Source organism: Chlorocebus sabaeus, chromosome 4 (genome assembly GCF_047675955.1).
Source record: "Chlorocebus sabaeus isolate Y175 chromosome 4, mChlSab1.0.hap1, whole genome shotgun sequence".
NCBI classification, from domain to species: Eukaryota; Metazoa; Chordata; class Mammalia; order Primates; family Cercopithecidae; genus Chlorocebus; species Chlorocebus sabaeus.
In genome coordinates, this window is record NC_132907.1 from 54,169,751 (window position 1) to 54,196,227 (window position 26,477).

The 26,477-nt window shown below is 35.5% G+C and overlaps 1 protein-coding gene and 1 long non-coding RNA gene across 3 annotated transcripts in view; one reads left to right on the forward strand and one right to left on the reverse strand.

The window, feature by feature from the left end:
• Positions 1 to 24,026, forward strand: part of PRKAA1 (protein kinase AMP-activated catalytic subunit alpha 1) — a 40,429-nt gene extending 16,403 nt beyond the window's left edge. Inside the window, exons 2-9 of one of the 2 annotated variants that reach the window (XM_007961468.3) lie at positions 6,231 to 6,372; positions 8,335 to 8,428; positions 11,979 to 12,123; positions 14,377 to 14,464; positions 16,172 to 16,396; positions 18,622 to 19,108; positions 19,220 to 19,346; positions 20,841 to 24,026. In XM_007961468.3, the coding sequence (XP_007959659.1) occupies positions 6,231 to 6,372; positions 8,335 to 8,428; positions 11,979 to 12,123; positions 14,377 to 14,464; positions 16,172 to 16,396; positions 18,622 to 19,108; positions 19,220 to 19,346; positions 20,841 to 21,085 (1,553 nt within the window). In that variant the 3' untranslated portion in view covers positions 21,086 to 24,026. Of the gene's footprint in view, positions 1 to 6,230; positions 6,373 to 8,334; positions 8,429 to 11,978; positions 12,124 to 14,376; positions 14,465 to 14,942; positions 16,111 to 16,171; positions 16,397 to 18,621; positions 19,109 to 19,219; positions 19,347 to 20,840 lie in introns of those variants that run through there. The other variant, XM_037990785.2, reaches the window with a different exon arrangement.
• LOC140711524 (uncharacterized) lies at positions 1,686 to 18,708 on the reverse strand. The gene is made up of 2 exons (XR_012092787.1): positions 18,567 to 18,708; positions 1,686 to 2,075 (listed from the first exon to the last, which is right to left on the reverse strand). It is a non-coding gene; the product is annotated as an uncharacterized lncRNA (long non-coding RNA).
• Positions 24,027 to 26,477: the final 2,451 nt, after the last annotated feature.

Genomic DNA, 26,477 nt, shown 5'->3' on the forward strand with positions numbered 1-26,477 from the left:
CCATTTTTATATCAATTTTTTTGTGTAGCTAAAAAATGTAAAGTGCATATATAACTTGTTTTTCATGTTTATAAGAACATTTTCTATAGTTTTCCTATGAGAGTCTGTTAGGTTGGAATAACAGTGTATTAAACTGTTCTCTGAAATTGGTCAGCCTTTTGTTCTTACATAATACATTGTAATGAACATATTTATGCACATTTTTTCATCGACTTTTAAATCAAATTCTTGGAAAACTACAGATTAAAAAAAAAAGATCCTGATCATGTAATTTGTGTGTGTTTATGAATTTGAATGGTCTCTTGACATTGCTGTCAGGGCACTGCCCCTCTTCCTGCCACTGTGATACAATCATACTTTTGTTATTTCTTCTATTACTTCAAAAGGGAAGAAGTTATACCACCATACTTTAAAAAAATTAATTTATAATTTGATGAAATGCTCAAGTATTAGAAAAAAGTTTTATGATATATCTTGATTGGTTATGGATTTTGTTCTGTTTATTATGCCTTTTGGGTGGTGGGGGGCTTCTGTTATTTACAGGTGGGTTAATATTCTGCTCCTTATTACTCGTGAGTTAAATTATACTCAATTCCCTATTCCATAGTTACCACATTCCCTCCTATTTTTGCTAATTTCCTCCTCATTTTTTGTTATGTGTTCTATAAAATTTCCCATCACATTATTACTGCTACAACTTACTGTTTTCTACATGATTTTAATTGTATTGTTGTAAAATTCTTCTTGCTCTGCTCTGATTTCATACCTCCTATATTTTCTTATCACTCTGAAAATAGTTACACATTTTGCTAGTACAATCAATGCATTTCATAGATGAGTTTAATGTCTATTCTTTTTTTGTTTTATTCTTTTGTATTATAAGACTTTTTGCTTTTTTGTACTTTACTGTTATTTTTTTCATCATTACAGGCCGGGAAGGTCCCATAGCCCAGGTTGCTTTTGGTCAATACTGTTTTCCCCAGCAGCATTAACTGGCATGTAGGAGATGCTCAGTACATAATGCCAAAATAATGAATTTAAGAGAATGCTTTGAATTCTGATTCCAGTTCCTTATTAAATGACAGAATATATGTCCAGAGTTTTGGATAAGCTCCAATTGTTTCTTAAAGTTAATTGAGGTTGAAATTCAGTTGAGCAGGGTATCATAGGAGTTTGGTTGGTTTGTGATGGTTTGGGAGTTCAGGCCTAAATGGATTCTGTCTTAGTATTCGTTCCAAGTCTGAGTCTACCAGTATTATCTAGTACTGTGGGTATTTCCCAGTCTTGTTTCAGCTGAGCAGCTATCAAGAGAAAGTCTGTGCCAAGCCAGAGCTTGGAGATTATTGGAGGATGTGTTTAGTACCATGCTTCGGTTTCAGCCTACTTGTTCTAAGAAAGAAGGTACTTCCTGAAGCAAGCTTTAACAGTCAAGTTGGCTGCTCTTAATCACATCTAATTAGTACTGGAGATTGGAGAACGTCTTACTAGAAAGCAAAATGTGCTTCATTTTCACAGTTGATTTCAGCTGTGATTATAGGGTTGCCCTCCTTCTTTCTCTTGTACATTTCATACTAGACCCCCATCCTTCTAATATAGTTATATCATACTTTTACAAAACCTATATTTGGTTTTTCATAATTGTGGCTGTGTAAACACTATTTGCTAAGTCAGTATCTATGACTATGTTTTATTTCTTATAGAACTTTAATTTTTACTGGCATTCATGAATTATCTCATTTTTTTCATTTGTTTAATTTTTTTTAACCTAAGGCTTAATTTCTCACATCTTCCAGTGCCTTTGTAAAATTTCTCAATATGATATTCCATATTTATAAACTTGTTAGATTATCTGTCCTCCTACCCCCAGAACTAACTATTTTGGATTCTTTGTCACATTCCTATCTGGATTTGTTGCCTTCTAGGCCTTCTGCATATCTGTTACTGTGACTTTGCTTCACCATTTTGAGATTCTCTTAGTTTTTCTACTATATTGGATTCCTTCTTTACTGGATTCCATGCCATCTTTCTTGGGTTTCTTCCTCATTTTGATGGAATATATATTCTCCAGTAGGTTCCTGAGAAAGAGTGCACAAAGGTTAAATTTTTGGAGACTTAGCCTCATGACTGTCTAAATTCTACTGATGCTGATCATAACACCAAAAGACACAATCCCTAATGCCATAATCCCAAATGTTGAAATACTGAAAGATCAAAATCTCTAAACATCAGAATCCCTAAATTCTAAAAATCTCACACATCTAAAATCCTGAAAATCATAATCGTGAAATATTAAAATCCCAAATGTTGAAATGCTGCAAGCCAACACCTGGGGTAGAAATTAGTGCATATTTGGTTGTATGAAAGATAGTTGCATCACTTCACTTGCATCATGTTAGGTAGAACGGATTGCCTTTTTATTGTATTTATTTGGAAATTAAGTATGGTTTAAGGAGTTGGTTTATGGGTGCCAAATTGAGGGGTGGATTCATGAATTTAATTTTAAGTATCAGCTTGACTGGAATAAGGAATACCTAGAAACCTGTTAAAGCATTATTTTGGGTTTGTGAGGAGATTAGCATGTGAGTCTGAGTGGACTAGGTGGGGAAGATCTGCCCTCAATGTTGGTAGCCACCATTAAATCTGCTGGGGGCCCAGAGAGAACAAATTGATGCCTTTCTGAGAGCTGGAACGGACTTTTCTTCTGCTGAACTAGACATCAGAACTCCAGGCTTGTTGGTCTTTGGATTCTTGGACATAACAGCAGCAGCCCCTTGGGTCCTGGTCTTTCAGCCTCAGACTGAGACCTGGTTTGGCTTGGTTCTGAGGTCTTTAGACTGAGCCAAGCTACCAGCATGCCAGGGTCTCTCCAGCTTGAAAATGGCCTGTTGTGGAACTTATCAGCCATTATAATCACATGAGCCAATTCCCCTAATAAATCATCTCTCATATATCTACGTATATATACATCTTATTGGTTATGTCTCTCTGGAGAATGCTGACTAATACAGATTTGGTATTGAGAAAGCCAAATATCATTCCTTCTTACTGTATTCCTTACAGCACAATGGAAGAGACCCGTGAAATTGTTCCCTTACAAAAAGTCTGTGATAAATTAAGTATACTAGGCTACTTAATGGTGAAAGAGAAAAGTTTAAAAGCTAATTATTATTGGTGTTGTGAAAACAGAAAATCACTTAATTGTAATGACCAAGCAATAATTTCCAAATGGTCAGCATATACTTACAAAATATTTAGGCCACAACTGTTCTAGTCTAAACACAAGTGAATGTTTTGAAGATCACAGAAGTGAATATGCAAGTGAAAAATATAAGAAAGCTCCCCTGCCAAATTATTCAATCAGGTATGACTTCTGCCCTTTCACACATAGTGCCAATTTGCTATGCTATGTATTTTATCTTTGCCTCATGTCTAATACTGCAGGTATAAATTTTGTAAAGGCTTTTAGAGAATTCTAACTCGTTTTATGCACTTTTTTTTTGCATATTTGACTCCATGAAAGTGCATTATCACGATGTGATTTAATGTGTAAGCATTGTGCATGTACATAAAAATGTTGAAACTTGCTCAGTAAATGAAGAGATGTCCATTTTGTTCATCTGTATTTGTGAAAGATAAAATTTCTCAAGATCTTGGCTCTTTGGGTGACTCTATTGTGGTTTTTGTGCAAGTGGTAGTGACCCATTGCAGTTTTTGATTGATCTTGTCAGAAGATTCAGGTTGTCTGGTATGTCAGATGACCGCAGTTATGAATCTGGGTGCACCTGATTACCAACCATAGTGATATGTGTTTATCCATTTTGCTTTTAATCTATTTCTTCATGAATACAGTTTATCTGTTCCTATTATACCCATGTAACAGTTGTTAGTATACCTGAGTGTTTATGATTGCAAAAATAGGTTATTAGTGCTTATTTTATTGTGTAAAGGGGCCTATGAACTATCCCATTGTGTTTTTATGTTTCTCAAATAAATCTTTTAAAAATGGAAATAAGTGTCTTTTAGATAACTTTCTACAAATTATTTTTCCAGAATTCTGTTTTTAGGATTTTGTTCTTTTGGGATTGTGATTTTTGGAATTTTAGATTTTAGGGATTAAAAATGGAAATAAGTGTCTTTTAGATAACTTTCTACAAATTATTTTTCCGGAATTCTGTTTTTAGGATTTTGTTCTTTTGGGATTGTGATTTTTGGAATTTTAGATTTCAGGGATTTTGATCTTTTGGGATTTCAACATTTGGGATTATGGCATTTGGGATTGTGTCTTTTGGGATTATGTCCTAAACGCAAATTCTGTCACCACTGACTGTCTAGTGATAGCATTTAAAATGGAAAGACAAAATGACTTGATTTTTTTTCCCTTTATTTTTAACTGCATTTAAAAAAATAGAGACTGGGCATGGTGGCTCACACGTGTAATCCTAGCACTTTGGGAAGTTGAGGCTGGTGGATTGCTTGAACCCAGGAGTTTGAGACCATCCTGGTCAATATGGTGAAACCTGATTTCTACAGAAAAATACAAAAAAATTAGCTGGGTGTGGTGGGGTCTGCCTATAGTCCCAGCTACTTGGGAGGCTGAGATGGGAGGATCACCTGAGCCTGGGGAGGTTAAGGCTGCATTGAGCTGTGATTGTGACACTGCACTCCACCCTGGGTGATAAGAGTGACATTTTGTCTCAAAAAAAAATAAAAAATTAAAAATTAAAAAACAGAAAAAAAATTAAAAATAGAGAAACCAAAAAAACTAGAAACCACATGCACATGAACCAGAATTTCAAAGGTATAAGAGGTTATGGATGGGGAAATGTATCCATGGCATGAGAGTCTTTTGGGATGATGGAACTGTTCTGTATCTGACTATATAATGCTGGTTACACCAATTTCTATGTTTTAATATCCATATAAATGATACTAAAAGAAAAATTTCAGTTTATATGTATGATAGGTTAAAAGGTGAAAAATTAAAAGAATTTAAAAATACAAAAAGGTGGGCCGGGCGCGGTGGCTCAAGCCTGTAATCCCAGCACTTTGGGAGGCCGAGACGGGCGGATCACGAAGTCAGGAGATCAAGACCATCCTGGCTAACACGGTGAAACCCAGTGTCTACTAAAAAATACAAAAAACTAGCCGGGCGAGGTGGCGGGTGCCTGTAATCCCAGCTACCCGGGAGGCCGAGGCAGGAGAATGGCGTAAACCCGGGAGGCGGAGCTTGCAGTGAGCCGAGATCCGGCCACTGCACTCCACCCTGGGCGACAGAGCCAGATGCCATCTCAAAACAAAACAAAACAAAACAAAACAAAAACCAAAAAGGTATACAGCGAAAAAGAAATCTCCTTTCTTCTTCTCTTCCTTTAGTCTTCCAGCTTTATTTTCTGGAAGAAACCACTGTTACCAATTTCTTATGTATTCTCCTATGTAATCACTCTTAAACATCTGAACATTTGGGATGAATCTGACAAAAGAGAAAAGAACTTACATTTGCTTAGCTATTTTCTGAGAATGCTAGATAACTACTCTTATAATATGTCTAAATATATTATGACTTTTGTTTTGTTGAGATAGCGTCTCAATCATCACCCCAGGCTGGAGTGCAGTGGTGCTATCTGGGCTCACTGCAACCTCTGCCTCCCAGGTTCAAGTGATTCTCCTGCTTTACCTCCCAAGTAGCTGGGATTACAGGCATGTGCCACCACACCCAGCTAATTTTTGTTATTTGTTTGTTTGTTTGAGACAGAGTTTTGCTCTTGTTGCCCAAGCTGGAGTGCAATGGCATGATCTCGGCTCACTGCAACTTCCGCCTCCCAGGTTCAAGCGATTCTTCTGCCTCAGCCTCCTGAGTAGCTGGGATTACAGCTGCGCGCCAGCACGTGCCACCAAATTTTTGTGTTTTTAGTAGAAACGGGGTTTCACCATGTTAGCCAGGCTGGTCTCAAACTCCTGATCTCAGGTGATCTGCCTGCCTCGGCCTCCCAAAGTGCTGGGATTACAGGCATAAGCCACTGCGCCCGGCCATTAATTTTTGTATTTTTTAGTAGAGATGGGGTTTTGCCACGTTGGCCAGACTGGTTTCGAACTCCTGACCTCAAGTCATCTACCTGCCTTGGCCTCCCAAAGTGCTGGGATTACAGGTGTGAACCACTGCACCCAGCCAGAATATGTGTGAATATATTATTAATCATAGTACTAATTTATTAAAACTACTTCTTTTACAGTTGGCAAACATGAATTGACTGGGCATAAAGTTGCTGTGAAGATACTCAATCGACAGAAGATTCGGAGCCTTGATGTGGTAGGAAAAATCCGCAGAGAAATTCAGAACCTCAAGCTTTTCAGGCATCCTCATATAATTAAACTGTAAGCTCTGTTTATTTTAAATATAGTCCAGTTATCTTTTCATCTTTTTTGTTAACCTACTTAATGTGACAAGCGAGAAAAATGAGTGACACTTCTTTTTGTTTCCTGAGGGTTTTGAAAAGTTTCTCCCTAGGCCGTGTGCAGTGGCTTACACCTGTAATTCCAGCACTTTAGAATTACAAAGTGGAGGCTGAGGCAGGCAGATCACCTGAGGTCAGGAGTACGAGACCAGCCTGGCCAACATGGTGAAACCCTGTCTCCACTAAAAATACAAAAATTAGCTGCTCATGGTGGTGGGTGCCTGTCATCCCAGCTACTCGGGAGGCTGAGGCTGGAGAATGGCTTGAACCTGGGAGGTGGAGGTTGCATTGAGCTGAGATCATGGCATTGCACTCCAGCTTGGGCAACAAAAGCGAAACTCTGTCTCGAACAAACAAAAAAAGTTTCTTCCCGTTCATGTATTTTTCTAACCCCACTGATGGTCATTTAAGCCTATGTTCATGTTTTGCCCTTGTGCTTATCAGCTGTTATCTTCTCATTCTTTCCGGTCTTCTGGAAAGATGCCCTTCTGATAATGTTTGGTGCCCCACTGCTTGCTGTAAAACCAACAATGATCTACTAGTAAAAACTCTTGACCTCCAAATGCCCACATGATGTCAGTTAGCCTCACTAGCGAGAATGCGGTAGTAGAAAGGGTTTTTCCCCATCCTGCTTATACCTGACCATACAGATAACAAAATTTCAGGAATCCAGTATTTCAAAAGGGCAGTAATCTTAGTGTTGTTTTACAGTTGCCAGTTGTAGAGTCTACAAATAACATATTTCCTGCTCAGCTTCTGCTTTGTTGTGCAGGCAATAACTTAAAGCTGCTTAGGTTTTTCTGCTGAACTGGCTAACTCAAATTTGTTTCACTCTCACCTCTTCTCATTTGTTGAGTGCTATGGTTTTAAATACCATCCATATGCTGACCACCCCTAAATGTATATCTCTTGCTTTAAGATCTCTTCTTACACCAGACTTATATGTTCACTGCTGACTTTACTTTTCCATTTGTATATTCGCAAGGCATTTAAAACTCAACCCGGCCCAAAATGAACTCTTTATTACTCTCCCAAACCTGCTCTTCCCACAGTTTGCACCATCTTGGCTAATAGCCAGTTACCCAGGGCTAAAACTTAGGAACCATTTTTAACTTCCCTGTTTGTTTCACTTTCTACCATCCATTTCATTTCTTCCTTCACAATCAAGCTAGGATGTGACTGCTTCCCAGTTCCTTTACCACCGTCAACCTGGTCTCAGCCACCTTCACCTGTCTCATGAAATCCTGAAGTAACCTCCTGTGTCTACCTTTACTGTTGACAGTTAATTCTTCACACTGCTGCCATAGTTTTCCTTTTAATATGCCAGATCACATGACTGCTTAAAACGTATGATAGCTTTTCATCTTCCTTGGAGTAAAAGCCAAAGCCTTATCATGGCTTGTAAAATTCTGTGTCCTCTGGCCTGCAGTTAACACCTTTGACTCTACATCCGATTTCTCTCTTAATATTCCTTGAACATGCCAAGCAGGCTTCTACTTGGGGACTTTTGCAGTTGCTATTCCCTCTCCTGGGTTCACTTTCCTCCTAATTACATAATTTGTTCCCATTTTTCTTTTAGGCTCAGCTCAAATGTTACTTTAATAGAGGCCTGCCTTGAGTACTCTGTATACAAAGATTCCCCTCAATTTTTTTTTATTTTTCTTCATAGCATGTTCCACCACCTGAGATATTGCTTATTTATTTAGTGTCTGTTTCCTGGTTCCTGGAACATGAACTCCATGAGAGCAGAGAATTTTTTGTTTCCTGCAGTTTTCCCAGCTCCTAGCATAGTACCTGGTATACTATAGGTGCTTAGTAAATATTTATTGAATGAATGAATATACGTGTTTTAATATTCGTAGACAATGTTTTCTCTCACCAGGTACCAGGTCATCAGTACACCATCTGATATTTTCATGGTGATGGAATATGTCTCAGGAGGAGAGCTATTTGATTATATCTGTAAGAATGGAAGGGTAAGCTCTGATTTAATTCTTTATGTATTTTGTAACTCCCCTTTATCCTTTACTAGCATCAAAATGTCAGCAAGCAATTTTAAGAGGTCTATTTAATTACCAGTTCCCTTAGTCATATATTTGTTTAGAATCATAAACTGTTTAGAACTAGAAAGGATCTTCAAGATTATCTCCTTAGCCTGTTTATACAGATGTGGATACTGAGCCTCATGGCTTACATGTTTGCTTACGGTAATGTGATTTATTAATAACAGAATTGGCTTGAGTCCCAGAACTCATAATCCTCAGACTTATGCTTCCAGAGTATACAAACACTTTGTATATGTATCTTAATGTAATTAATCCTTACAAAATATATTATTACTTAAAGATCTAGGCCTTGCTAGTCAATTCTAGTCACATTTAAATTGCATTCATGTTTTGGTTTCAGAAATCTGATGTACCTAGAGTAGTAAAAACAGGCTCCATGAAGGAGGTAGGAATTAGATACAAAGAATTTAGAGGTGGCAGGAATTTTACAGGACATTTTGAACACTACCTTAAGTTACAGATACAAAAACTCAACACTGCCCTCTGCCCATACTTTTTCTCATACCCAGGTTATGTGGTATGCAAAAGCCCCTTTGTGGGAGAGCTGTATCTAGCCCTGAAAAGAAAGCTTGTCTCACTCCCAATCTTAAGTTATTTACATTACTCATTAATTTGTTCTGTATAGAATGTCTGTTTACTTTCAACAAAATCAAACTTATTAACCAAGTTAATTTTGATTTTACTATTTCTTAATATGATTCATTTCTATTTCAGGTACTCCCCTTCTTTACTCCTGCTTCTCCTTACCAAAACAAACAAACAAACAAAAGTTCTGCCTGGAGAAATGGGAAACAGGCACAATTGACATATTTTTTTCTTATCTTTTCTGTTGTTTATTTCTTGGTTTTACCTTGTGGGTGTTTCTTCAGTTTTACCAGTTGAATATTAAAATTTCAGCACCCATATTTTCTATTTCAAAAGTTTCTTATTTTCTGAAATTTTCATTTCTTTAGTCTGCTGTTATTTGCCTCACAGATGTAATAACCTAGTCTGAGGATGGCATTTTAAAACAAGTTTTCCTCCGTTCCATCTTGTTCTGTACCTTCTGTGCTCTCTGCTCCCCATTTTTTTCTGTTCATTTTATTCATTTTTGTCTTTGATGCATGGCCCTTTTTCAGACATTTGGTGATTCTTGGCTGTCCATTAAATATTTAAGAATGAGGTACTAAATGCCAGGCTTATATGGGTAGAACTTATTGATTGCTGGCTTTTCCCATAGCTTGAATACGTAGGGACTTGTCTATTTTATTACTGTACACCAAATATTAATAATAACAAATATGTTTTCTTGGATCAGATATTTGTTCTAGAAGAAACCTTCCCATTTCCTTAAAGGCCTTAGCTTAACTGCCAGTGCTGCAGGAGCTGAGTGGGGAAAAGTGATGCAAGTCTCACTAGTTAGTATGTTGACTTTCTCTTAGCCCCCCATGTTTTCCTTAGGATGCCTTATCCCTGCCTTGGTGTCCTTGAGAGCAGAGCTGGTTCAGCCTTACTAGAGTAAATTATAGGTCTTATTTCCCAGTATGGGTGAGTTTAAAAGCTGCTTTCTTTAAGCACTTGTCCTGTTTTCAGCTCATCTCTCACTTCTACCTTGAGCAGTTCCCTATGTTTCCAATTTCTGAGGCTTCCCAGGGCTTTGTGTGCAGACATTTATTTTTTCCTGGTTTCTACCCCTGTAGGCTTAGGTTTCAGCTTTCTCTTGTAGGCTTAGTCTTTATTAGTGTTCGTCTATTGTCCTCCTTGGTGACTCCTCTTGATTACTGCTGTCTCTTTTGTTCTTTTTGTCTTTATATACCTCTTTTATTGCTGATGTCATTTTAGTGATGTTTCAAGAGTTGGAGACAAAAGATTTAATCTGCTATGTTTAATTGGAAATGTATTTTGACTTTTCTAATGTTTATAGACATCCCTTTCTCCATCCTTTGTAATTGTACTTGTTATGAATACAGTATAATTTTCATTTTCATAGCCTGCCTAGTTATTTTACTTCTTATATTTTGTTTAATCAAGTTTTCTCCTACTTTTTCATGTTTGAACAGATACTGTTTTTTTTCTCCATGAACTTACAAATCTTCTAGAAATAAAAGTATTAGATTGCCAAAGGATTAATATTTTTTCTAGAGGAACGGTATCTTATAATACTTTCTTTTTTCAAAATAAATTACTGATTTGTCTTTTCTCCCAGATTATCCATGCCCTTTAAGGTGTAAGTCTGGTTTTAGAATGCTAATTTGCGACCTGTGTTAGAGAATTGCATATTGGAGTCCTTCGCTTAGAGGATTTATAGCTTATTTATTAAATGTGACTTCTTGGGAGCAGGCACATCCAAGTAATGATTGTCACTTATGTTGAAAAAAGTGATAAGAATATATGGATACATAGAGAAGTTTAAAAAAAATACTTCAGGCTGCATGCAGTGGCACATGCCTGTAATCCTCAGCACTTGGGGATGTTGAGGCGGTAGATGGCCTCAGGAGTTCGAGACCAGCTTGGGCAACATGGCAAAGTCTTGTCTCTATCAGAAATACAAAAATTAGCGGGCTTGGTGGCATGCATCTGTGGTCCCAACTACTTAGGAGGCTGGGGTGGGAGGATTGCTGGAGCCCAGGGAAGTGGAGGTTGCAGTGAGCCGTGATGGCACTACTGAACTCCAGCCTTGATAACAGAATGAGACTGGGTCTCAAAATATAAATTTAAAAACCAAAAACAAAAAAAAACAAAAACAAAAACAAAAAGGTAGTTGCTACATAAGATTTTTTTTCCAGCAAGCATATTAAACATAAAATGCTATGATATTTTATTAAATTAATTAAGGTATTTCTTGTTAAAATATCTTATATTTTGGGACATATAGCAACATAGTTGCGTGCTGGTTTATGAATAGTGCTTAAATATTACTTTCTCATGGTCTAAAATAGTATCCCCCACCCCACTGTCACTCACTGTACCCATATTTTGCTTTGTTTTTCTTCAAACAGTATCACTCCTTCAGACTATATTTATTAGTCTATTTTCATCAACTAGATTAGGGCCTTTGTTTTATTCATTGCTGTGTAATGAATGTCTAAAACAATGTATAGCACATTGAAGGTATTTAGTAAATATTTGTTATAAGAATGAAAAATTAAACATTTCCAGCTTATAAAAGAGAATATGCCACATTTCAAGTAGATATTGAAATTATTTGAAATAACTCATGAGATATAGAGGAAGGCAAGCTGTTACAATGTAGTCATATGCAAATGATAATATTAGAAACTTGAGTTACTGATTTGGGTTCCAAGACCATCTTAGCATTTCTGTTTTGTGCTACAGGTATCTCCTCCTCCTGTCAAAAGTATCTCATAAGTTCATTTGGAAGATTTTCATGTATTTTGACAATTTTATATGTTGGAGAATTATATATAGGACAATTTACTTTGAAAGACACACCTTTAAAATGCCTCTCTACTTTTCTTAGCTGGATGAAAAAGAAAGTCGACGTCTGTTCCAACAGATCCTTTCTGGTGTGGATTATTGTCACAGGCATATGGTAGTCCATAGAGATTTGAAACCTGAAAATGTCCTGCTTGATGCACACATGAATGCAAAGATAGCCGATTTTGGTAAGGATAATTTTATAGTTTCTTACGTTCATTTCTAATGTTCTTATAGTTTCAATGAACCTATATAGAATTCTTCAGATAACTGTAAAAGATTACATAAAGTAATAGACTGAGTATGTCAAAGTATTCTATTTTGTGTATGAACATACAAAAATAAGAAAAGCTAAGAAATCATCTTTTCTTAGGTTTAAATGCCTTTATTACTATTACTATTATTTTATAGAGACAGAGTTTCGCTTTGTTGCCCAGACTGGAGGGCAGTGACGTGATCATAGCTCAATGCAGCCCCAAACTACTGGGCCAGGCGACCCTCCTGCCTCAGCCTCCTGAGTAGCTGGGACTGCAGGTCTGCACTACCATGCCAGGCTAACTTTTGTATTTTTGTAGAGACGGGTTCTCACTATGTTGTCCAGGCTTCTCTCGAACTCCTGGCCTCAAGTGATCCTCCTGCCACAGCTTCCCAAAGTATGGGGATTACAGGCATGCACCACTGCACGTGGCTCTTTAAATATCTTTAAAATTAAATTTTAAACAACTTAAGTTGGTAGCATTAGAGAGACTATTCAAAAAGAGAGTATTATTTGTGAAGAGAAGGTAGCAGCTTTATTTCCAGTATGTTCAAAAGAATCAACTATGGAGAAGAAGGAAAGTGAGTGGGATGAAATTATTTAAAACTTTGAAAGCCAGAAGTGAACTATGTGAATTATAATTATTTAAAATCATTTAAAACAATTTTTTAATTAAAAATATTTATTTAAAAATTATTTTAAAATGTTTTAAATGATAGTAAATTATAATTTGTTTAAAGAACATTTTGATTGTTAAAAATGGATTTATTTTGACTGGGCATGATGGCTCACGCTTGTAATCTCAGCATTTTGGGAGGCCAAGGCGGGTGGATCACCTGAGGTCAGGAGTTTGAGACCAGCCTGGCCAACATGGTGAAACCCTGTTTCTACTAAAAATACAAAATTACCCGGGCATGGTGGTGCGCGCCTATAGTCCAAGCTACCTGGGAGGCTGAGGCAGAAGAACTGCTGGAACCCAAGAGGTAGAGGTTGCAGTGAGTCGGGAGTGTGCCACTGTACTCCAGCCTGGGCGACAGAGTGTGACATGGTCTCAAAAAAAAAAAAAAAAAAAGTTTGTTTTTTCTGTATTTCCTATATAAATTGCCATTGACTTACTAAACCTAAGTGAAAAAGGAATCTCTGCACTTCTTTTCTTTAGGTTGGTTTTAGTTCAAATCAGATAAATTTTTTTTGTTTGTTTTTTTGTTTTGAGACAGTCTCACTCTGTCACCCAGGCTGGAGTGCAGTGGTGTGATCTCTGCTCACTTCAGCCTCCGCCTTCCAGGCTCAAGTGATTCTCCCACCTTAGCCTCCCAAGTAGCTGGGACCACAGATGCGTGCCACCACACCCAGCTACATTTTTTTTTTTTTTTTTTGTATTTTCGGTAGAGATGGGGCTTCATTATGTTGGCCAGGTGGACTCAGAACTCCTGAGCCCAAGTGATCTGCCTGTCTTGGTCTCCCAAAGTGCTGGGATTACAGGTGTGAGCCACCATGTCTGGCCCAGAGAACATTCTTATAAATATTTTCCTTAGTTTTGACTACATCTATATATCTATATTTACACCTATATCTACTTAAATGTTTAGATATTAACTGAAAAATGCCAGCCAAACCTGAGCTGGTTGTTTTGGTGTTTCTTTCTTCTTTTTTTATTTAATAGTAATTGGCTTAATTATTTGAATTTCTTATTCCTCAGTTGATTATTTTTATAGGGTGCATTTTTGAGGGAGCAACGGTTTCTTTTTGGAGTAAAACTATGAGGGAACTTTGAAATTCAAAATTACTGGCTTTTTTATTTTTATTTTTTTAAAGAATCAGAACAGGATTAATAGGAACTTTGAATTTTAATCCTTCTATTCATCTGTTATAGATTATTTTCCCTAGTAATTTCTGTATTAATAAAACTTAAACATGCCAAGTTTTTTCTAATAAGCAAAATAACCAACAGCTTAATATTTGCATTAAACTCTAACAGTGCACTAACTTTAAATGTTGAAATAGATTACACATTTTAGGGCATAATGGCAGAATATTTGGCTACAATAGACCATAGGATTTTGTTGAAGCAAATAACAAAATGATGATTTATCATTTTTAATGCAAACTCAATTTTACTGTTTAATGGGGTTTTAATTTTTGTCTTTGGGAAATCTTTTGAGTAGCTGATTTTGTGCACTTTCAGGTCTTTCAAACATGATGTCAGATGGTGAATTTTTAAGAACAAGTTGTGGCTCACCCAACTATGCTGCACCAGAAGTAATTTCAGGAAGGTAGTATTTGATACCCCACCACCCTCAATACATTTGAAATTGTCTTTTTATCCTAGATTCTGTCAGTCTATAGTGTCATAGTTAATTCTAATGAAAAGAAAGAAAAATAAGGCTTATTCTTAACCACATTTATACGTGAATGAGGGTTAAGGACTACAAATCAACATTATATTAAAGTTGTTAGAAGAGAGTACATTAATTTTTTTCCCAGGTGGAAGAAATGGAAAGTTTAAAACCTAGGGTGTTTAAAAAGTAGGTAAGACACTAGAAACTTGAATAATGCAGACATATCTAGTAGTTACAAAAGGATTACTATTTACTTAGAGGAAAAATTAAACATGTAATGTGTAGCTTTCATTTTTTACATAGATGGCATTTTGTAGTACCTTTATGTTTCATGATAAAATGTCTTAGGGAATTGGGCTGAAGTAATCTTGAACTTCATTTATGTTGAATCTTTGTTTTTTAAACCTTTTAGAGACTGCAATATTATAAGAATTTTAACCTCTCAATTTACTAATTACCAGCATTGAGAACATGAAGGTATTTGTACAGTGTCGCTTTTTGAATAGTTTGGAAAACAGGAAAATTTAATATTTTTAAGAGTAACTCTTTGTCCTTCACTATACTACTGAAATTGAAAACAGAAGCTGAAGTTTGCTAGTTTTGTAATGAACTTTTAATAACTTTTCATCCAAACCATGCTTATTTGTGTGAATGTTTCCCATCTTGATTAACTCAGAATGCAGAAATACTGTTTTCTTTCTGTTTTCATAAGCTTGTTGGCCTAGACTGCTCAAAGAAATGAGATCTGTGTAAAAACATGGCTATGAGTAAGGCAGGAGTACCTAATTTTAGATTTGTCAAGTTTCATCTTTTTTTAAATATTAATGTCAAAAATTCTTTTAAACATTTTTAAAAAATTGTGTTGTCTGTCTTAATTCTTTTAGGAATAAAACAATTCAGGACATGGAGACTGTGGAAAGTGTTATTTAAATAAAAAAAAAGTGTTATAACTGTGCATATATGCAATGGGCTGTTACTGAAATTTAGTTTTTCTAGTTTGGATAAGGTCTTTCTTCAAGCTCTTGGTGTATGAGAACTTTTACTCTCAAAATAATATTTATCGATCAGTTCAGCAATACATAACTTTAAAGAAATACTTTTCCTGAATCCAAACTTTGAATGGGTGATCTAACTAGTCTGCGGTTAACTACAGTGCACTGCAAATGAGATTTTAAAAATCTGTGAACCAATTTGCCTGGCTTTCTTTCATAGCCTCAGGATCCTTTCACCTTGGTGTATGGGGTCTTGCGTTATTGGGATTGTGGGTTCAGAGTCCATTACTAAAGAACGTTCTCAGTCGATGAAATATCACTTAATCTCTCCTCTGTAACAAAAACCAATGATTTTAAATTGAATAGTGATATGTTTGTTCAAGGTTTGGCCCTATTGTTAGATCCAATCAGGGCCATAGTAAATAGTAGAACAGAATTTTAGCCATGGTGTGTAATTTACAAAACTTCTTGACTTTTGTTTTCAAAGATAATACTAATGGAATTAACTTCATGTGTAACATGTAGTAGTGGCTATAAAAACCATATTCTGCTTATGAATTCTTTATGAAATATCCATATTTGAAATTTTTGATTAACTGATCCTTAGGTTAAAATGATTCCTTAATCCAATTGTTATTTCCTGTTACAGATTGTATGCAGGCCCAGAGGTAGATATATGGAGCAGTGGGGTTATTCTCTATGCTTTATTATGTGGAACCCTTCCATTTGATGATGACCATGTGCCAACTCTTTTTAAGAAGATATGTGATGGGATCTTCTATACCCCTCAATATTTAAATCCTTCTGTGATTAGCCTTTTGAAACATATGCTGCAGGTAGATCCCATGAAGAGGGCCACAATCAAAGATATCAGGTAATAAAGCAATTTGGAAGTTATCAGATCTAATAGTATCCATGATAAAAGTTATGTGAAAAAAAAAGTTGCAGAACAGAATATACAGTATAATCCTGTTTTTATGTGAAAAAATAGAGTGTAGAGACACATTTATTTTATTTTGTTATTAAAAATACATAGTAAACTGATTACCTTAGGGAAGTAAGAATAGTAAGAGGGAGGGCTTTCACTTTTTACTTACACATCTTTGTTTTGAAATGTTTACAGTGAACATTATATTACTTTTTAAATTAATAAAAAAGCTAATGAAAGGCTGGTGCGGTGGCTCACACTTGTACTTCCAGCACTTTGGGAGGCTGAGGGAAGATCATGTGAGCTCAAGAGTTTGAGACCAGCGTGGGTAACATAGAGAGACTCCATATATATGTATATCTTTTATTTTTATTTATTTATTTTTGAGACAAGGTCTTGCTCTGTCACCCAGGCTGGAGTGCAGTGTTGTGATCATAGCTCACTGTAGCCTGTAACTCCTGGGTCAAGTGATCCTCCCACTTTAGCCTCCCTAGTAGCTGAGAATATAGGCATCCACCATCACGCCTGGCTGCTTTTTGTTGTTGTTTTCTTTTGTTGTTTTTGTTTGGAGTGACAGGGTCTCGCTATTTTTGCCCAGGCTGGTCTTGAACTTCTGGCCTCAAGTGATCCTTATGCCTTTCCCTCACAGTGTTGGGATTACAGGTATGAGCCAGTATGCCTGGCGTTAGGATTAATACTTTTCAGTAGTAAATTTGTGGGTTGCTATTTGATTTCTTATCTCATGACTTATTGTATATATTTTTTTAATGCCAAGGAATGAGAAAATTTTAATTTAATTGACATATTTTTCCTGGTAGTATACATTGAATTACATGCAAAATTCCTATTTTGTAGGTAAAAGTCAGTATTACCAGTTTCATCTGGTTCAACCTCATAGTTTAAATTAGACAAAAATGATGATGACAAATTTTCTTCTCAAATTTGGGTGAGCCATTTCTGATGAAGACTTAAACAATTTTACTGCAAGCTTTGTTTCTCCTTTTTTTTTTATTTTTACCCCCTATGGAAATTTTGGTCTCTTTTGGTCTTCTAATGGCTAGACTGCACATTTATCTGAGAGGGAAGAAAGAAATCAGATATGGATCTAGGAATAGTAAATACGAAAGCATTAGTGTAATGAAGAAGAAGGAAAGATTATATGTGGAACTTGAAGCTTGATTACTTTCCACTTACTACACATGTTTTAGACTAGCTAAAAAAGAGACCATCAATGGCAGGGCATGATTTTATCACCAAAGGGAAAGGACAAATCATTCTCTAAAATTTATATTTTAAGATATCTAGGTAAGAAATGTTTTTGCTTGTGTTTTACCTATTTTTTTCCAATTAAAATGTAATACATGACAATTAAAGACTTAGAAAAACACCAACAAAAATAGAGAAGAGAATAAAAATTATCTTTAATCCCATGACCCAGAAGATAACCATTGTTCTTTTTTTTTTTTTTCTCCTCTGGATTTTATTTAGTTTTAGAAAAGTGTTTGACATAGTTCACGTCAAACATATTCTTAAATATATGAAGTTAGGGAATTAGAATAGGAAATCATTCAGGGTATGGCCTTTCCAGTCACATAGAACTGGGTTGTAATCCTGGTTCTGTCACTTACTGTCTTTGTGACCTTGAGCATGTTCGTAGATTTTTTTTTTTTTAACCTCAGTTCCTTCATTTAAAACAAAGAGATATTATCTTCATGTAATTGTTTCGATGATGAGGGGAGATAATGTATATGAAGTGTTTAGCATAAAACTTAGCATATAGTAAGTACTCAATAGTTGTCTACTATTTTTGTTGTTATATTATTTTCACTTAACATATCAAAAGAGTATTATAATGAAGCTACCTAATATGTTCTCTTTCTAAGCTGGATATAAGCTGTTCTTTGTCATTGTCATTGTCATTTGTCCCATAACTTTTTCCCCCCATTGCTACATCAGTGCATTCTCTCTCTTAAAACTGGAGGGAGATTGGAGCATTTTCCTCAACATACACAATGAAGTGTGAGCTAGAAGAGGAAAATTTCACTGCAAAAAGTGACAGTAATACAGTATGAGTATAAATATAAATTAGGTCATATTCTAAATTCCCCAAACTTACTTTCAGTCTCAGCTGTATTCAAAATCATTCTCCTGATCCTGCCTTTTTCTCTCAGGGAACATGAATGGTTTAAACAGGACCTTCCGAAGTATCTCTTTCCTGAGGATCCATCATATAGTTCAACCATGATTGACGATGAAGCCTTAAAAGAAGTATGTGAAAAGTTTGAGTGCTCAGAAGAGGAAGTTCTCAGCTGTCTTTATAACAGAAATCACCAGGATCCTTTGGCAGTTGCATACCATCTCATAATAGATAACAGGAGAATAATGAATGAAGCCAAAGATTTCTATTTGGCGACAAGCCCACCTGATTCTTTTCTTGATGATCATCACCTGTCTCGGCCCCATCCTGAAAGAGTACCATTCTTGGTTGCTGAAACACCAAGGGCACGCCATACCCTTGATGAATTAAATCCGCAGAAATCCAAACACCAAGGTGTAAGGAAAGCAAAATGGCATTTAGGAATTAGAAGTCAAAGTCGTCCAAATGATATTATGGCAGAAGTATGTAGAGCAATTAAACAATTGGATTATGAATGGAAGGTAAGAAAGAGATAACATTTTGATTATTAGCATATTTGGCAAACCCACAGTCTATAAAATGTTTTATAGAAGAATTACTTTTGACTTGGTTTTTGTTATACCATGTGCTAGGTTGTAAACCCATATTATTTGCGTGTACGAAGGAAGAATCCTGTGACAAGCACTTACTCCAAAATGAGTCTACAGTTATACCAAGTGGATAGTAGAACTTATCTACTGGATTTCCGTAGTATTGATGGTATGTACGTCACACAAAACAACATAGATTAGACATTGTTACTAACTAGATATTTTACTCTTTGATTCTTTTGAGGCTTCTTGACTTGTTCCTAGTAATTCAACTGCAAAGGAATAGAAAATGTGACTTCTTGTGCCTTTGCAATATTAACATTTATGAATCTTATTATTGTAATCTTATAGCGTATTGTCCTTTTAAGATTATCATCTTGTAAAATCCTTAAAGCCAGGTGTAGTCTGATCCTAAGGTGACAGTTTTCTGCTGCATTTGTTTTCTTGGTGTAGTTCATTTTGGTAAGATAAATGTTTTATTTAGAAATAAATATTGACTCTTCTGTAAGCTTTTATTTATTATTAAATAAATTTTCAGTTAAGAATGAAGTTAAGGCAGTTCTTCATTGGCCAATTCAGTTGCATTAAGCTACAGTGTTGAGCATAGGTGTGGTGGCTCATGCCTATAAACAGCCCAGCACTTTGGGAGGCTGAAGTGGGAGGATTGCTTGAGCCCAGGAATTTGAGACCAGCCTTAGCAACATAGTGACACTCTGTCTTTACAAAATATTAAAAAAACAATATATATAGTATCACCTTTGCTTATGGAAGGTTGCATAGAATTATTAGATGAGGTTCACCTATGAAATTTTTTCTTCTTTATAAACTAAAAGATAGTACACACATAGTAGCAGAAAGACACAGGTTTGAGGCATGATATGTTGGCCAAACCAGTTTGTCTGGTTATCTTGAGGTCTATATAGTATGTATCTGCTAACATATACTAATACAGTCTGAAATCTGAAATACAGAATGTGTTTTATTTTTCTTGTATTTGGATCAAATTTGCAACCTTAGTTTTACTAGTACTGGGGTATACCAGTTGAATGCCCATTTTTGTTTTTGTATTATGTTCCCAACCTTAGTTTTTCTTTGATTTTTATTCATTGGAATTGTTGCTCTTTTATGAAATACTAAATGAAATATGAAGGGAAAGTGGAAAGTAAAAAGCACTAAGCCGAGCATTGGGAGAGTTGGGTTCTAGACTTACCTTTTTGTTCATTTGTTACCTTGGGCAAGTCACTTCTCTGGTTTTCTTATCAATAAAGTGAGGGATTGGATGAGATGGTTTCGAGTATACCTTCCAAATTTGAAGTGCATTGATTCTATGATTTTAGTATAGAGGGATTACATTTTATTGCTATAGAATAATATTTATTAATCCCTAGATTGTTGGTTTACTGGGCTCTTAACCTTGGATTGCAGCTGATGAGTAGCTATACTGTACCCAACTTTGATTAGCCATCTTGAGAATACATACTGAATGTAAAAAAGGTGAATAGTTTAATACAGGCTCATTGACTCTATTTTAGAAGGTATTTAGAATAAACGTGCTCTTGATAGCTGGCCAGCAGCCCCACTTAAAGAAGCAAATACAATACTGTTACAAAACTTTTTGGGAGAAGGTCATAGACTATAATAAATTGAAATTCTTTTTACCCAGATGAAATTACAGAAGCCAAATCAGGGACTGCTACTCCACAGAGATCGGGATCAGTTAGCAACTATCGATCTTGCCAAAGGAGTGATTCAGATGCTGAGGCTCAAGGAAAATCCTCAGAAGTTTCTCTTACCTCATCTGTGACCTCACTTGACTCTTCTCCTGTTGACCTAACTCCAAGACCTGGAAGTCACACAATAGAATTTTTTGAGATGTGTGCAAATCTAATTAAAATTCTTGCACAATAAACAGAAAACTTTGCTTATTTCTTTTGTAGCAATAAGCATGCATAATAAGTCATAGCCAAATGCTTCCATTTGTAATCAAGTTATACATAATTATAACTGAGGGCTGGCGTTTTGGAATGCAATTTGCACAGGGATTGGAACATGATTTATAGTTAAAAGCTAATATGCAGAAATGAATTAAGATCATTTTGTTCATTGTGCAGTACGTATATAGCATAATATACACAGTGAATTATAGGTCTCTCAGGCTCACCTGATTTTTGGCTATTTTATATTTAGTGTACACAGGGCTTTGAAAATATTAATTTACATAAAGGCCTTCATATATTATTACATGTTATATATTTGCTTCATAAATTTATTCAATAAATATTTGCCTAGAATTCTCAAGACCTTTATAGGTGATTTTGTTTTCTGGGCTCCTTAACTTCTTAAATAGCTAGTATCTTCCAGCAGTACTAACAGTCTAGATAACTTCTTCCATATCCCTCCCTCTTTGTTTTTTTGAGACAGAGTCTCACTCTGTCACCCAGGCTGGAGTCTCCGCCTCCCGGGTTCAAGTGATTCTCCCGCCTCAGCTTCCTGAGTAGCTGGAACTACAGGCGCGTGCCACCACACCCGGCTAATTTTTTGTATTTTTAGTAGAGACGGGGTTTCACTGTGTTGGCCAGGCTGGTCTCGAACTCCTGACCGCGTGATCCACCACCTTGGCCTCCCAAAGAGGTGGGATTACAGGTGTGAGCCATGGTGCCCGGCCTCCATATCCCCCTTTAAAAATTCTGTAGTGTATGGTAAGTCATATCAGATATCAGATCTAATTTAAATTTTATTTTAGCTTTACAAGTCCAAAAACACAGAATTTATATATTCAGATACTCTAGCACTAATTTTAATCTTAAAATATTCCCACTATATTCTGTACACAAAATGTTCTTTTTTTGTTAAAAGAGCTGAGTTGCATATACTGTAAATAAATCATATTATTTTTGCTAATTTCACAAATTCCTCTGGCTCATCATGTCAGTCATTATTGAGTATATGCAAACATTGCTAGTTATTTGTTTATGTATCTTTTAAGTTGATTCAGTGCATAGAAAGACTATCTCTTACAAACTTTAAGTGCTCTGATATGACTTCCCCCCCAAATTTTATTATGAACATTTTTAAAAACAGAAAAATCGAAAACCTGTTCAGTAAGCACATGTATATCTACCACTTAGATTCAGCAGTTGTTAATGTTTTGTCATTTGTTTTCTCTATACCTATGTATAGATACAGCTAGTTATGCATATACATGCGTGTGTGTGTGTGTGTGTATATGTATATGTGCTTTTTTTTCCTGAACCATTTGGATGTTACAGACATATCACCGTGAAAATACTTCAAGTATCTCCTACAGATAATGACATTCTCCTAAAAATCCATAATATCATTGTAAAATTAATAATTCCCCAATATCATCTAATCAGGCCATATTTAAATTTCTGAAGTTACCTCCAAATTTCTTTATAGCTGATTATTTCAAACCAGGATCCAATTAAACTTTACATATGACACTTGGTGGTAACTCTTTAGTTGGATATAACATTATTATTATTTTGATAAAATGTGGAACAAAGCAATTCTATTAATAAGTGGTCACATTTGTTTTGGGCTTGAAGTACTTTTTAAAGATACTGGATTTTCCTAAGATTTCTGATTTACATTGATATTTTCTTTTTCTCATTCTTAATAATTGCATCACACAATAGATGTAAATGAAGATTTAGTCACCTCAGATAAAATTGGTATCGTGTATAATATTGTATCATTTATATTTGCCTTATGTTAACTTTAAGAAATTGATTTTTTTGTATTAATCATTTTCCCATTGCAACAGAGCTATATTTTTTCTATTTTAAGAATCATATTTTAGGATTATTTTTGGCAAATACAGTGAGCACTTATGTAACCAGATGATAATGAACTCAAATGTCATGATAGCTTGCATAAATGGTGACTCTAGTAGATTTGACTTAAGCACTTCTAGAATCATGCACTGAATTCAAAAGAAAAGTCTTGCTGCTTTTTATCCGGGGCTTGTTCTATTCAACTTCTAATTTGAAAGCTGTACAAAGTAATAGAAGTTCCATTTAAATATGAGTTCAAAACTGTGTTTATAACTTGTTATGTAGCCCTCTCTGTAGGGGATTCTAATTTTACTTAGGGTCTCTAAATGCAGCATAATGTTCCTGATGTTAACAGAAGACTGTATTTTTAAAGTTACAAATTTGTATATAGAATTAAGTAATGGCGCTATATAAGCTGTTGTGGGGAGGAGGGAAGAAAAGGAGGAACCAATTAAATAGGACCTTCTAAAAATTGTTAATTTTGTAAACTTTGCTTCTCTTATAAGTTATTGTGATTCAGTTTAGTTACTGCATTTTATTTTGAAAATATTTAAATATTGCACTTCTATAAATAGTATGATAAATGCACAGACAATTGCAGTAAATTCTTTTTTAAGCTAGGATATTTGAAATGACAACCTTTGGTTAAGTGTGTCAAGGTTGCACAGAATTTTCACAATTTTTTTGTTGTTTGCAAATTGTTACTAATATTGAAGAGGGAGGTAAGGGAGGCAATGCAAATGATTTTTAATCTTTTTTATTATCTTTTCAGCAATTTATATTTTTTGTGACTTTATGCAACCATATTTTTACTTTGTCTTGACAACTGAAAGAGGTATAAGGTTTTTTTTTTTTTTTTTTTTGCCAGAAATGTACTGTATACATAGTTTTAAATATAACAGATTTTACTGATGTGTAAAAATTTTGCCATTAAAATAATTGATTTCTCACTGAGAGGAACTTTTCTACCAGGTTGGGGCATATGGGAGCTTAATATATCATATCTAATTTAAAATAATTTCAGTGAAATAAACTCCATTGCTTTTACTTAACTTTTTCTTGAGATGCTTTTGTAGTTTTTCAGAGTTTTAGATGATTTTATACAAAATCCTCTGCCCAGCACTGCTCTTTTTGATGTTGTAGTGACACCATTCACATTGAATTACTGCTTGGTAGCCTGTGGCTATATGTGGGAACTCCATGCATCTGTGTTCTGACTGGCACCTTTGGAATGAAAGAAAAGTGTGTGCTGTCCAAATCTTTTTTCCCTTAATTCCTTCCCTCCTCTTCCCACCCATAATAGAAATTTTATTTCCACTGTGAGTTCTGACAAGAATGAAATTCCACATACAACGTAACTGTAAATTGTTGGTAGGCAGAAGTTAATATTTGTGGTTCATGTATATTTTGACCAGAGTATATTTAAGTATACAATTTCAACTTCCTTGATTTAGAAATATGATATAATAAAGAAAAACTTCATTTATAATCTGTTACAATGTACTTATGTTTTTTAACCTCTGGGAAAACTCAGTGGAAAAAAAAAAGGCTAAGTATCTGTGCACCTTTCTTTTTAACAATGTACCAGCCAGGTGCGGTGGCTCACACTTGTAATCCTGGCCCTCTGGGAGGCTGAGGGGGGTGGATCACCTGAGGTCAGGAGTTCAAGACCAGCCTGGTCAACATGGTGAAACCCCATCTCTACTAAAAACACAAAAATTAGCCAGTGTGGTGGTGGGCGCCTGTAGTCCCACCTACTTGGGAGGCTAAGGCACGAGAATCACTTGAACCTGGGAGGTGGAGGTTGCGATGGGCTGAGATCGTGCCACTGCACTACCAGTCTGGGCGACAGAGCGAGACTGTCTCAAGAAAACCCCACCAAAACAACAACAACAACAACAAAATGTACCTAGAAATATAAAATATAGTGCCTGACCACATTTAAGTTCTCAAACATTGTGATTTTTGTCTCGACTACATGAGTCTTGATTTTATCTAAAAACCAACCACTTGAACAAAACATTATGATAGATACAATAAATGCCAAAGCAACTACCATTTATCAGTTGCTAACACTTGATTTGGTTATAGTCCTACTACTGTTAGAATTCAATTAGTATTAAATATTGTATCCACATGGCATTGGTAGGCAGGGGCTTGTGCTAGATTGTTGACACTCTGTTATCTTTAAAACAACAAAAGAAAACTGCTAAAGAGTGTTATGAATGTATGTAAGGTTTTTTTTAGGGAATGTATAAATTGCTATAGGTATTTACCTTGGCTGTACAAGAATTGTCCAAGAAATTCTTGTTTGAAAAATCATAATTTATGAAGTCTTATTGTAAATAAACTTCAATTTACTGTAAATGCCAATAAATTATGACTAAATTTAAAGGATTTTGGCAAGTGATCATGTCTTAAAAAGACAGCATAAGACATATATTAAATATGTTAGGTGAATCAAGATCATAGACCAGTCAGAGTTAGTAGAGAAGTGGTGAGTGAAGTATAAAAACTTAGTGGGAGCTACCCTTAAACATAGTAGTGGAGATCAGGGTTAGGTTACTTGAGAAATTTAGCAAAGACCCCTAGGTAGGGGGCACAGCTTCAAGCACCACTTACTCGCTCTGCAAACTCTATTCCTTCTAATGGCTACTATGAACTAATGACACTAGGAATGTGACCATAAGATAAATCCTCCTCTGGATGTCTTGTTAGAGAGGTACATGTTTTCTTATTTAAGACTTTCATAGACATATATACAGAAAAGTGCACAAATAAGTATTTGGCTTAATGAATTTTCAGTGTTTCAGGTATACAGGAAACATGACCATGTAAACCTCTAGGCAGATGAAGAAACATTGCCACCACCTTAGTGTTTTTCATAATTAATATCAGAAGTAAACGGTCACTTCTGCCTTCTGTAAGTAACACAGACTAACCATGGTACAACGTAGGAAGGCAGTGCATAAAGATGTGAATGCCAGGAGTGAATGCCATCTTGGAGCCTGGCTACTGCAGTCATGCATTGATCGTTTTCAAATATTACTGGTTCACTTATGCAGCCTGCACAAATATTGATGTATTTAAGCAAACAATGTAAATAAAAGTCACAACTAATAATGACTGATATCACAAAATTCTGGAGACACTGGGAAGCTGCCAAGATCATTATGGTGAATACCATTTTTCCAAAATCATATTTTTTTGCCTAAAGTCTTGAATTTTGTCATTGGCAACAAACTCAATTTTTTTTTCTCTTTCCTCCCTCCCTCCTTCTCTCTCTTTTTTCCTTTCCTCTTCCCCTTTCCCTTTCCTTGTTTTTCTTGAAGTTACGGATTCTCTTCGTTCATTTTTCAAGAGAGGTTTGTCAAATACCCAAGTACTCATCTTAGTAAAATTTGTGTTCCAGGAAAAAAAGTAGTTAATAATGCCATCTCACAATAGCTCTTCTTTGATACATCATACTTCAATATGCAGCAGAAGTACTTTATGAGGACTTC